General features: G+C 37.0%; 1 protein-coding gene across 1 annotated transcript in view; it reads right to left on the bottom strand.

Annotated features, from left to right (window-relative positions):
- Positions 1-364: 364 nt before the first annotated feature.
- LOC122406029 (protein O-mannosyl-transferase TMTC4-like) overlaps positions 365-14,278 on the bottom strand; it is a 73,983-nt gene continuing 60,069 nt past the window's right edge. Inside the window, exon 3 of the mRNA XM_043411181.1 lies at positions 365-442. Within this exon, the coding sequence (XP_043267116.1) occupies positions 365-442 (78 nt within the window). The remainder of the gene's footprint in view (positions 443-14,278) is intronic.

Raw genomic sequence — 14,278 nt, forward strand, 5'->3', positions numbered from 1 at the left:
TTTCTACTAAGTACTCAGTTTTGAACTACACATATCTGTTATACTCATAATTTCTGAGTTATCATACACTCCCATGAGTTCTAAGGGTTGAATACCTCAACCGTCTGCTATCATATCATTTTCATTTTTTCAAATATTAGAGAGATCTGAGGTAAGCAAATGTTAATATTTGCTTACCTCAGCTCACCTCAAAAATAAAAACAAAAAAAATAATACAAATGACCACAAATCTTAGAGCCGTTCCCAATGAAATTATGGTACGTACAACCCTAGCGATGCAGTTACTTATTCTGATGTGAACTACGTCACAGAAGTTATATTGGAATTTTATTCGTACATATACATGTTTATATATAAAATTTTCTTACCCATGATACGCGAGGAACGACAGTAAGAAAAATATGCAGGCTAAAACGTCAGCCCTTCCCACGATCCCGGTAACCTGTAACAAATAAGAAAGAAAATTGTCTCATATTATTCTTGTTTCATTTTTTACTCCATTCTTTCATAAATTTATTATCTTCTACGTAAGAGGTTACTACACGATATTCTATCAACGTCATAAGCTGAGAACGGAAGGCGACAATTTCCCCAACATGACAATCCGTCATCCACTAAGTCGATTGGATCTCGGGAAATCGTTTCGCATACATCTGAACGAGACCCTTGAGCTCAATACCCTCATTCAAGCCACTTAGAAAAACCGAGCTTATGAGGAGTGGCCTTGCTTCGCCGAGACATTTTTTTATAGTTGTGACTGTTTCAGGGATATTCCGAAAAATGACTCGATATGATGATCCATCTACTCTCATCTATAAGGTAATATTTGTAAAAGAACCCGGATATTCATTTGAAAATAGAGAAGAAAAATAATTGTCGAACACGCGATCTCATAAGTTGACAACATGGCCGATCTCATTGTTCGAGACTTTTGTCACAGTTAAATTCATATGAGTTGATTTACTGACTTTATTTCAATGCTTACAATTATCATTATCTAGCCCTTGCCATACTTCTTCAAAACCCTCGGTTATGTCTCTCCCAATGAAAAAGTAGTGTAATGAAAAATATCGAATGCATCGACAAAAAATTTTAAAAAATATTTCACCACCACTGCTGCCTATGATCGAACAGAGTTTTCCTCAGGTGTACACTCATTTGTGTACACCATCTTTAGCTATATATATATATATATCAATAAAATCAAAGCATAGATAATAGCAGGCTGTTGGCGCGGCTGCAACATAGTGCTCAACCGACTGTTCTCAACACTCGGTTTAGTTGGTGGTAGTTTGCTCCAGTTTAAATAACCACTCTCTGCCGTTCATCCCCCACTTTGCTAGTTGCATTAGAACTATTCCCTTGCGAGGAACTACCCTTGGATGATCTACCACCCTACTTTGATGGAGGTCCAAACTGCTTGAATAAACGCTAGAAAGTGTGTACGCACTTGGATAGTTATTAGCGCCAATATATTTTCGATCGCGTTTTCCTTATTTAAAAATTTTATCGGTTTTACAAAAGTAGCTATTGTAAATTTATTCTCATTTTTTTTTGCAGTATCAAAAGTAAATTAAGTTCTTTCGTATGGTCATTTTCTGTCAGACTAAGCATTTTGGAAAGATGAATTTTAAATTATACGATGAAGCACAGTTTCCTACATTTTGGTGACACACTTCTAGGAAACGATGCATACACCCTTTAATATTAACCCCTCGATTTATTCTATCATCTTTGTAACTGCCTCTTTCTTTTTGTGGATCGGTCTCCATAAATTTAACTGTGGAGAAACTAGTCATTTACAGGTTTGATATTGCTATCAGTAACCTGTCCATGAAAATCTGGACACTCGTGGCCATACGTAGCTTACGTTGTACAACGTAACTTGGACTTCGGATTAAATGATCCGTTAGGACAAACGATCGACAGGACTCATCCCTAATTGAGTCAACAAGGGGAGTCCATCGTCGAGGAAACTGAGTGGTCTAATGTGATGGAGGGGAATCATCACGTACAATGAGATATACAAAAATTTCGAGAAAAACAAACCTAAGGATAAGGTTATCCCTCAAAGTCATTAAAGAAAAGAAAATGAGAGTGCAGATACGAATGGAAAGGGAAAGAAAGAGGGGGAGGGTAAACAAAAAAAACGCAGAAGAAAGTGAGCGATTAATCAACGATCTGTGCTTCAAAGGAGTGATTGCAAGCAATATTCTGAGTTCACTGAAGTAATGCGGTAAATCGACTAACAATACTATTCTGTTATCAAAATAACAATTTCATTCCCCTACATTTATACGAATCAATTCATCAAGTTCTTCTTTTTTCTTAACATAATGCTGCCGTATTTTTTTTTTGACGATACGTGTATCCTTTTAATTTTTTTAGTCTAGTTTCCCTATCGCTACTGACAGAGCACACATAATTGAGACTTATCTTACCAAGCCTATTTTCTCTTTTTGAAAAAAGAAATTTTCCTACCTCGTTTGAAGTGTAAGCAGATCGAGCCTATGGAGACTACAGAATATAATATGGGAATATCCTTCAACCATTGCAACTCATTATCAGCGCTTTATATAGTTTTTATTCCATCAAAATAACACGTTTCAGAAGGCACACAGAATTCAACCTTAATCGTGTACTATCCGCAACAAAGGCAATTTTCATCGTACCGTTTCAAGCGCATCGACGTCTCGACAACGTTCTATTTCTGGTTGCACTACTTTTCAAGTATGAACATAAATTCTTATAATGTGCACACATTATAGACTGATACAAGTATAGATGCTGACACTGTCTATAGTGATAGCTATGTGGGGAAGTTATGGATTATGGAGAGTACACACGATACACATGGTTTCATCCTCACTATGTGCATTTGGTCTTCTCCATAGCTACTAGTTTTTCATCACATTTACGCCGTTAGATATTTGTATTCTGCGGAATTGTTGCTCAGCAAACGATGCAAAAATTGTTGCAACAATTGAGAGCAGGAGCGAATTTTTTTGAGCTCTTACAAAAATGTTATGTTATGTATCAAATCAAAATGATCGATGCGACGACATTTTTTAGTTTTTCTGGATGTGCCTGATTTCCATGTGGTGGTATTTTGTACATTCTTCTTAAGCACTCTATTCCTAAGTATAATTGATCTTAAGAAATAAGGGTGTATATTTTTTACGAATAAATTTGCTTCGAGTCCACTCTGACCTAGCGTGTATAAGATTTTTCAATTCAATGTAATGCGCTGCGACTTGGCTCGCTTGTAGTGTGCGACTTAATTTGCATGCTAAAACTTAATTTGTCCTTAAACCTCAGAATTACGAGCTAGAAGGGAAGAATGTGCTTTCTGTAGCCCACATTTCACTAGGAATCTTGTACACAAGATATACGCTTTACGTATTCACCCAATTGCGGTTTTCAGGCCTTTTGGTTTCAAGATTTGTGTTAGCAACGAATTACAACATGGTATCTGTTAAGCATGCATTTCTATAAAGTAATTTATTTCCATCTTGTGTTACTGAGTCAATTTTTCTTGTATTTCTGTTAAATAATTTTAGTAAAAGCAGTTTCCCCTTGTTTAGGCAATGTATAATATTTTACACCAAATGAAACACCACATGAAATGGGGTTCATAAGTCACAAGCAGAAATATTAGCTGAGATGGTTCAAATGTCGATCGTTCCGTGTCAAATTTTAAACACTGAAAACCGTATATGACAACATATTGGGAATATATATTCAAGCGCTCTGATACTGAATTAATTCCGGCATATTTTATAAAATACGTAAAATAATTGAAGCTCCAGTGCTTGCCAAAACTCAGCAAAATAGTACACAAATTTTCGGTCTGTCAAGTTTTCGATTCAAGCAAAATATTAAATATATCTCAATGCTAGAGTTGTTCAGTAGTTTCGTTGTGATGAAAATATCAGGTGATTTTAGGTTATACCACAAGCGCACCTCTGAAGTATGTCGAGTGTCTAATGCTGCTCATGCAGTTTGAAATTAGTTGACGTTAATTGAGAGCGAATATCGCGTGGAGTGAGCCGTCTGGATGCTCTTAATCGATTAAAATGAACCCGGTTGTGAGAACAGCAGCAGTGAAGTAGACAATAACGACACGAGGAAAGCATGTAGTTTGATGACGATGAACTCTATACAACCAGTGATTGAGTATTCACGTTCGAACAATAACTTTTAATATAGCAAATTTTGTTTGTCTCACAGGATAATATGAACGTTGTCAGGAAAATCATGAGAGATGGTTTAATAGGGGAAAATCTGGAACTTCAGAAACTTGATAGACCGTAAAGTCTATTTTATAGCTGAGAATGTATTGATATACTTTGAACACAATACGTGAAACAGCTTATAACAATCGTTACCATTGAATGGTCATTTTTTTCGTAATACTATAATTTCAGAATGGAGATTAAGTGACAACAAATCCTTCAATGAGTAGCAACTGATGTTTTCAGAAAAGTATGGCTCTTCCAATCGCAGTATCTTCACTAACGTTAAGATGACGAATGATCTACTAATATCTCAAAATGCAGTACTGTGATAATCTAGGAACACTTTTTCTCCAAAATCAAATGATCCATTCAAAATCTGCTAATAGAAGTGGCTATTTGTGAGTTCGTAACTGCATGAATGCATAAAGATTACCTGCTGTGCGAAGAGCTGTCAAAATTTCAAACTATTTATGTTTTTTATTTTATTGTATCGAGATACTCCGGAATTTATTTTTCGTAGCATTGGTTCGTAGCACGACTAGAAGAACCACGCATCCACAAAACTCTATTCATTGCCGTAAACGCTAGAGCAATTTAATAATCGGAGACTTTTCTAGTACCCGGAGACGATTTGAGTGGTTGAGTATTTGTCATTTACCGCTTTCTATTTATACCAGCGTGAGTCTATCTCGATTCCACCAAACAGTGTATACATTCTGGCGAAATTGCTCTATTTCCTTCCTACATTCACCCCCGCCCCCTTCTCCTCTCCTCACCCATCCATTCGTTGTATCTTTTTTCCGTGTACACTGCAGGATATATAGCAAACCCGACGACTTGACGAGTCAACTGTGCTCCTGGAGCGGCAATATCGTTAATGAAACGTCTGACTGGTCGTAAAACGGTACTCACCGACTCAGGATCCCATTCAGAAAGAAAAAGATGAAAAGAGAAAGCTAAAATAGATATAGAAATGGAGAGAAGGACAGAGAAAGCACTGGTTCACCAGACCACAGTTCAAGAGCTCCTCTTTCTTCAACCACCACGGGTTTTTCTCTACTTGCCCTCAATTACTGTCCACGAAGCTTTCGAAGCTTTCGAAGCTTCGAGAGCATTCACCAACTCTAACGGAACAAGCGCTAGGCCAGTCCGAAAGTGTCGTAGTTCTCACGTTTACGCTGGATTCCTATGGGAGAGCAATTGCTCGTGTGTGTATGTAGGTGTAACCGTGTTACTTCGGACTCTCTTTACTTCCACCAAAGTCTTGTGCTTCTTTCCATTCACCCCGTTGAATTTACTACTTGTATGTGTATGTGATTATAAGAAATATATATACGCGAACTTTATAAATACGAATATACGAAGCATATTATATGTGAAATATTCATTCAAATGAATCTTTTCATTGTCTTTTTTTTAACTAAGAAATAGCGTACTTTTTTATTTGACATTATCAACACTTATTTGTTCCCTTGGAATTCTCATGGTTCATTTTGAAAACGAAATTCCCTTGGAAAAATCCATTTCATATTTTTATTTTATTCTTAAGTCTGATTTCAGAGAGAAACGAAGAATGAAAAAGAGAAAATATTGAATAGAAAACTAGCGCTAAATGTATGCATCAATAAAAAAAAAGCATCATGGCGTAAGGATCATTGCATATGAAATTTATTTGTAATCTTTCTTTACGTTTTGAACTTCCACGTTGGTAGTCCATCCTTTGAGAGATTCAAGGATGTCTGATGTAATGGATCAGCACAGATATTGAAGCAAACTTTGTGATTGTACATAAGGCAAGTATCGACAGATGAGTTACGAAAGATAAAATGAAAGGTAGAGCAGAGAGAAAAATTGGAAAATAAGTAGTAAGATGCTCTTTCGGTATGCTGAAAAAAAATTTTGCTAACATAGCGAACGAGGGTGCAGTCAGGTAAAGCTCCAAAGTATACAACAGAATGTATTCGAAAAAAAACGTTCATTGTGGTCTCTTTTTAGTATCAAACTATGATTTATTAAAATCAAGTGTATTTAATTCAGGTGGACATTTCTGTTATTCAAATTGATTTCGTGATCAACAAAAACGAAAAAAAGATCATCGTTAACTCAATGGTTACTACGAAAAAGTGAAATTTCATATTCCCTCCATTTCTTTCATACAAGAAAGGTTACAACTGTTCAAATATTTGCATATCGGTAAGATAGAACAGTGCTGTAGCCTTGAGTCGTGTTTTCGATATCGAAATTCGGTGGGGGGATTATAGCCGAGTGCTGAAAACGAGTCGTATGACCACAAACAAATCCATATCGGTGGGAATAAAGAGCTTCGTTCATTTTATGAAAAATTTCATAAATGTATTTGGAAGATTTTCTTCACGCATTTCAGACTGATGGAGTTTCGCAGAGATTTTGTGTTTTAATGTCATTCCGCAAATAGAATATGTTGTTTGTTGCACGCTCATTACCGAAGTATTTCGCATGCAATTTGGCGATGTTTGAGAATTCGTTTGTACACTGTCTCTCACTGTTTAAAACGCATACGATATATGCTTTCGTGACTCAATGAATCAGGTACGTGATTGCATGGGACAGGCGTTTTTTTAAGCCAGCCAAAACACGCTGATTAGCGGAAAAGCGGTAAAGTAAAAGCAACTAAAAATTTCGTCAGTGATGCAGACGACCTAGCAGGTAACTGTAGAGGAAAAAGCTGTCAGAAAAAAATTGTGAGAAAAAAGAGCGAGCTATGTTGGATTAATGTATTCGTTATGAACCGCAAAGCCACTCGACATCGTCAAGAAGTCTGCTGGTATGACCATAGCGGTAGAACGAGCAAACGGGGTTGTGCCAACACCTTCGCACACCGAGTAAAAGTGAAATAAAAATAAAAATAACACGAAATCAGAAGATGAAAGTGAGCGACGAGGAATATAAATGCATACGAGATGAGATGAAAAAAAAGGAAGAGATATAAAATGAGGGTTAGGGCAGGAAGATGGAGAGAAAGAATCTGGTTAGACCACAAAAAAATTCGTTTCCCTTATCGTTAAAGGAAAACCACATTTCTATCTACTCGTTTTCGTCGTCGTCGACGAGGTAACGTGTGACGTAAACCGCCCCTTTCATCGCCGTAAATTGAAGTTGGCGATGGTAACGAGCTCGAGGCAATGATAGCACGGAGAGGGAGGGAGAGAGAGAGAGAGAGAAAGAGAGAGAGAGAGAAGAGGGCAAACGTGTTAGCAGCCGAACGATCCTGGCACATGCGCTCATTTGACATCTTTACTGCGAAAACTAAATTAAGCTTGAATGGGAATATATTTCTAGTGATTTCTTTATATCGCAGACAAACTGAAAAATTTATCTGAATAAATGGACTTGCAAAATGTACTTTCACTAAATTACCAGAGAACACTTTTATTCGGATTCCTCTACTTTTCTTGTGATGGACAATATATTTTTCAGCAATTTATTATTTAAAAAAGATCGATTATTCATTGAAGCGTCGTGTGCTCTTTTTTCATCATATGACAAGCGTTGAATCATTTTTTCATCCAATAAAATCCTGTTACGAAGAGATAATTAGAAGACGTTAATCAATAACGCTGGTGTGAGTTTATTTCTCGAACCGGAAATATTATAACGTGTAAGCAATCTGAAGATGATTGCCGGGCATGAAACACCCGGCTTAATTGTATGCAACGTCTACAAATCGTGCACCAGTAGCTCTCGAAAATTCTTCCGAGAAAGGAAGCACGGAGTTGAAAAGCTGTGAAACTTCCCGCTGGAAGTCGGTTCTTTTTGCTCGCGGACGTCGTAAATCAGGGATAAATCACTTTAGCGCTTCGGACTGTTAACTCCAGGTCGATGATGGTCGTTTTCACCAGCAAACCCTGGCTAAATCGATAGTTTGCGATAATGAAAGTCTCAAGTACTAAGGTAAATTTTATGTATCCATGCATATATCCGCACAATGCTTTGAATCGTGATTTTTCATTCGGTAATCCACGATTATTTTATGTTAACCATAGCAAAAAAAACGAGAATTGACTAATTTCACGAGTCAAAATATTTAGAGCTATAAAATCGTCACATCACATCTTCGACACATACCACATAGTATAATGTAATCACCATTTTTCACGTTGAAACGAAATCGAATTTGGCAGTATTTATTGAAAAAGTACGCTATAAATCTGCGAATAGGAAAGTCATCAATAACCTTTTGAGAGCCATTTTCCGTCTTATGATTTGTGGTTTGAACAGAATTATAGGATTGTTACAGTGATTTAGGAGTGGCTGTTTGAAATTAAGAATGCACGATATCAAGAAAATAAGGGAACAGGACTTAGAGATTTTCAGTTTTGAAAATTTGACAAAAGTATATGTCCTATTTATATGTATAAATCTGGAGGATTCATAAACTGAATGGATAATAAAAGTCGTCTACTTCGTTCCAGCTCCTTTTTCTCGAGCTCCCGATTTCCGATATAAACGATAAATTTTCTTGCCGTGATTCTTATCGTCGCTGTAGATATCGTACAACAGGTCTAGCCTCGTGAGATATGGGAGCAGTCTCCACTGAGCGTGAATAAAGCACTGGGAAGGTGGATCATCTGGGGAAACGAGAGGGTCGTAACTCTCTTATGACTATGAAGCTTGAGTAAGAGGGAGGATAGTGATAGGCAAAGATGTGGAGTGCGACGAGTCAAAACCGCTGGACAACGGGTCAATATAATCGAAAGTTCTGATCGGAATCCTCGTTCATATACACATCGGTCGTGCTTCGATTGAGCATTTTTTTTTACGGATTTTTTATTATCTAAATAATTTAATATCCTATCAGTTATACCCTTATTTTTCCCTTCTCTTTACTAACATTCCCAGATCTTCCGAGTGTTAAGCATCATCATACTCTGCTAATGCATTACTGCGTATCGGATTTGAATGAGAATCAACAAAAGTTGGAAAAGACTCGATACGAAGTTGAAGTTGGTACAGGCGGCCTTATCGGCCACTTGTATTACTTATCAACTGCAAGTACAGCTGATTGTACAGCTGATAAGCATCGTTAAGAACTCGGAATAGCTTGCTTTCGCTCAATGATGAGTGCACACGACCGTGCTCGTCTAAACAGCCACGTATCTATTCACACGTATCCATGCCTATTGGTATCGATGGTACTTGGGAGATTGATTTAGAATAGGTAAGTTAAAAAAAAAATTATACAATAATAAATAAAACTATAAAGAAATGTAATAAAAAAAACTGTAAATCCCTACAACTTTTTGGAAAAAAACATTTTGTTTATAAGTCATTTTCAGTAGGCTTGATGACTGCTGTTAAGAACTGAATATGGTTATTTACGAAGTTACAGTTTTATCAAATATGCACTTATTATTCATCGCACGAATTCTTCATTAGAAGAATAATACGTGAAGATATATTTGTATGAATATTACTGTGCTTTTCGTGAGCTGAATAGGGCTGTTAGTACATGTAAAGAAGTGAGTTTCCCGAAATTTGAGATTCAAAAAAAAATATTTAGCGGTCCGTCAAATGACTTTTCTATGTTTTTTCTTATTTTGAGGAAAATCATTATGAAAAAATTCAAAAAGAGTCATGAAACGTTATGCGAACATAAAATGCACTTTCATTCTTGAATAGGAAAGAGTAGGGCAAAGTGGAAATCTTACGAAATTTTGCTATTCGGCTGAGATCGTACTTCGAAATCTTAAAATTAATTAAAAATATCTTTCTTTGAAAATTAAATTTTTCTTTTTCAATCAATAAATTGACCCATCAGCTCAAGAGCCGTGAAATAGTTATTATCGTTGAAAATATGGATATTTCCAACATATGTGATATTTAAACAATTTTATCACGTTTACGATAATTTTATGGTACTCTGAAAAGAACGTGAGGCAAAAGGACACCATAAAAAAATTCAATTTTCAAAAAAAGTTTTTTTTTTCAATTTTGAGATTTTGAAGCATGATCTCAGCCGAATAACAAAATTTCGTAGATTTCCAATGGAAAAACATGATCTAAATTTTCGGGGGGGGGGGGGGGGGGGGGGGCAGGGGGTTCCGCTTTGCCCGGCTATTCTACTTTGCCCTACTCGCTCCTATTCAAGGAATAAAATGCATTTTATGTTTGCATAACGTTTCATAACTTTTTTATAATTTTTCCATGATGATTTTCCTCAAAATAGGAAAAAAATATAGAAAAGTCGTTTGAGGGACCCCTGAATATATTTTTTTTAATCTCAAATTTTAGGAAAGTCACTTTTTTTACATGTAGTAACAGCCCTCTTCGGCCAGCGAAAAAAAAATCGATTTTTTTTAAGCACCCTAATAAATATATTCTCTAATGAATAAGTTCGTGTTGGTTCTGTGTGCGTGTATATTCAATATTTTTATCCCTTCCTTCCTTCCCTCCCTCCCTCTCTCTCGCTCTCTCTCTAAATAGAATGTGGTTCTTGCCTCGCTGGCTCTCAACGAAGAGGTGATTGAATGGGAGGTTCCCCGAGTGAGACGAGATTTTCTCCATTCGTTCTCATAGAACTTCAATCTCGTTGGGAGACGCCCGCACGATTTTCCGTGTGATTTCCTTGAACTGCCTAGTTCAAATAATATGCCGAGGGGTGTCGTGAGCAGTGGTGAGAAAATCATGTATATCGGAATGTCATAGAATCTTCTGCTATAGAACTGGTACAGAGTTTTCAAGCGTGTTTACATCTCACTGGTGCTCGTACATATGTATTTTTACGAGGGCGCCCTTATTCGCTTTGCATTTTAAGCTTTCCACATTCCCACTATCTTCTTTTTTCTTTTGCTCTTACCCTCTTATAAAATATATTCCATCAATCGTTGAAAGATGCGTCAAAAAATGTGCACCTTTTCAAAATTGTCACACAAATGCTCTGATTTATCATGAGAATCTCATCGTAGTCTCATCGAAAGTGAGGTGTCATTCGTGTGGTAATCCTGAGGTCAAAGCGTAAATGACCAGATCTGGGTCTGTTTGATAAAAATGCTCCTTTATATTCAGATTTTTTCCTCAATTCGTTCCAGCACGATGAATCAACGCAGAAGAAAATCCTGAAAACTCTCATATTCGAGTGAGGCCTGTGGTCTTGGCTTGCGCAACTTTTTTTGATGCGGAACGCCCCTGCCCTAGCTCTTCATCGGTATTTGTCTTCAGACGTTTTTTTTACCACTCGATTTAGCTTTTCTTGAAACGGAGAGAACTTTTTGAATCATCCATCGATACGGGTTTCTTTATTTTTGCGGTTATTTTTTTCTTTGTTTGCCACAGAAAAAGCACTAAGTGCACCATCAACACAGCGTGCTCCGAACAGCAATAGGTAAAAGGGAAAGACGACAGGTATAGTTTTTTCTCAATCGCTCTATGTCTATCTAACTCGTTTCTCAACGACCACCACCGTCGTCGTCGTCGTATCCAACATATCGGAAGAAACGGAGAATCGATCACGGTGCGATATAGAGTTGAAAAAGAGCCTATACGATAAAGCTTTTTAGTTTCTAAAGAATTCGTGTGGTGTATAATGCTTCTCTTCATCTCTTTCTCGTTCAATCATCGAGATCGCCAGACTGACGCAGAGAAAACGTGTAATGTTTTGCAAATAACTCATATTGAGGAAGATTGATTGGATAGAAGGCCTTTTTCTCATCCGAATAATTATGATCTCAACGAAAGAGAAAAATAACAAAAACAAATGATTTGCGAAGAAAATAGAGTGCGAGAGTGTTATTTCAACGATTTTCATTGCACTTACAGTTCCATCAGCTTCACAAATGCAAAGTAGAAAAGCAGGACAAGGGGGAGGAAAGTAATGGGGCTGGACTATAGCTAAATCAACAGAAGTGGTATTCAATTTGAATCACAAAATCCAATGGACTGTTCGTTATGAACTCAACTCCTGGAAAATGACATTTTTTTCGAACGATTTGTAAAATTATTTGGACCAAACGGTCCCTGTCTCGTTCGTTCATGTCGGGTATAAACATTTTACTATCCTCATCGTGGTTGAGGTTTTGATTTAATGCTGTATCGTAGGACTTCCAGGAGTCATTGTTTACGTTCCCATTCGCAGCAGGCGAATTGCTTCGACAAATTTAGGTGGTATATTGGCAGTCAAGTGTCGTTAAAGCCTCGACATCACATCAACTTCGATCCAACAAGGGATGGTACATCGTGTCACGAGAATGATACGGGATACGGAAGGACAACAGGACCTGTAAGCGTGACGAGAAGCCTTGTCTGTCCAGATTTGTCCATCACGTGGCCTGTAAATTTTCATTTAAATGTGTACAGAAGCTTCTTGCTCTTGCATATTTTTATCTTGAAGATCCATTCGTCAACGCGACATATTTTCAAATACTGAAGAAAAACCAGATTTTTTCCAAGACGTTTGTTTTGTCTTCAGCTTCTCGGATCGCTGATCTTCCTGTTTGTGTTATTTTGGAATCCATAATTCGCACTTACACATCACTCCGATATTGTATTTTCCTGATATGCGAGGGATATGGAGAAGCATCGTAAATAAGTATATTGAACCAGATGGATCGTGTAACCAACAAGACTCACCGGATATACGCGAACTCCTCTAACCAACGATCACGATGACTCGAAGGCTTTTATATCGAACAGCACACACATGATACTGTCAATATTCACACTCACGTCATGACCTAACGCTGCTACAGCATGATTCGACGTTAGTCTGATAATTCTAAATGAACTTTCTAAAAGTGAATCCTTGATGAGTTTTGCATTAAAATTGTTGCAGTGTTTCTACCGATATCGATGAAGGATTACAGTGAATGGTAATGTCGAAAAGTGTCTCAAGATTCAAGAAACTATTAATACTTGTTCAAGTTCATAGTATCATGAGAATTCCATCTGGATATTGAAAAAAATCGAAATATTTTACACCCTCGGTTGAGTTAGTACCAGTCTTCTTGCAAGCAGGTTTGAGTATATATTTCAACGATCAATCGGTTGCCTCGCAACGAAAAATATTGGAATAACAATGCAAATGAGGTATGGGAGTCTCGCAGGAAGTTACGTTGAAAAAAGATACAGGCACACGAAATGGCCACGATCCTCGGGGAAAAAAGTGGTCTCGCTGAGACGCTCGCTCAGGGTCACGCATGGTCTGTTTTCTGTGACTCTGCCTAAAACTTTTTTCAAGTTTTTGAAAAATCCAGTTTGAAAACCTCACTGAATCCATCTATTTTTTTCCGCGTGATCCTTTATCTAGTATCGTCGATTAGCTAGTCTAATTTTTAGATAATTCTAGCGCAGACTAGGTATTATAAGTATTAATTTTTAGAACGGAATAGAACATTTCTTCAAAACCTGCTGCTTCAAAGCCAGACAGAGTTTGACATCACTTTTGTATTTTCTTAAGGAGTTTCGGTACAGAAGTCTAAATATTAAGAAATTTATCAAATTTCGTGATAATGTTCCTCAACATCAAGTGGGAAAAGACAATTTTTTTCAAAATTTTCTTCTACCTAGTTATCGAGTAATTACGCATTAAAGCAGATTTCTTATGCCCGGAATGTATACCTATATATATGGAAACGCTATGCTTATATACGTCAACTTTAGTGATCAATTACTTGATAACTGTGTAGAAGAAAAATCTTAAAAAATTTGTATTGTCAAATTTGGCACTAAAGAATATGTTCACCAAATTTTATAAAATTCTGAACTTTTTGAAATTTTTTATACTTTTAAAATGGTTTAGCATGGCAACATTGTATCGCCTGTACCGAAACTCCTTAACAGGTTGCTTCATCGTTCGAAAAAAAACGTGTAACGAACGAACAACTTCCGGCTCAAACATATTGCAACGTCTCGTCATCATTGTCGAACATATTCTTGCAAATTCAGTCGAGGCCAGTCATACTTGTGTCTGTGAGCTGGTGTTCATGCGTGTACAATTCCGAGTCTGTGTGTTCACCATTCACCAGCTTTGTGGAACGCTATCAGCATGCATACATATAACTTAGTGA

This window comes from Venturia canescens, chromosome 2, assembly GCF_019457755.1.
Source record: "Venturia canescens isolate UGA chromosome 2, ASM1945775v1, whole genome shotgun sequence".
Lineage (NCBI taxonomy): Eukaryota > Metazoa > Arthropoda > Insecta > Hymenoptera > Ichneumonidae > Venturia > Venturia canescens.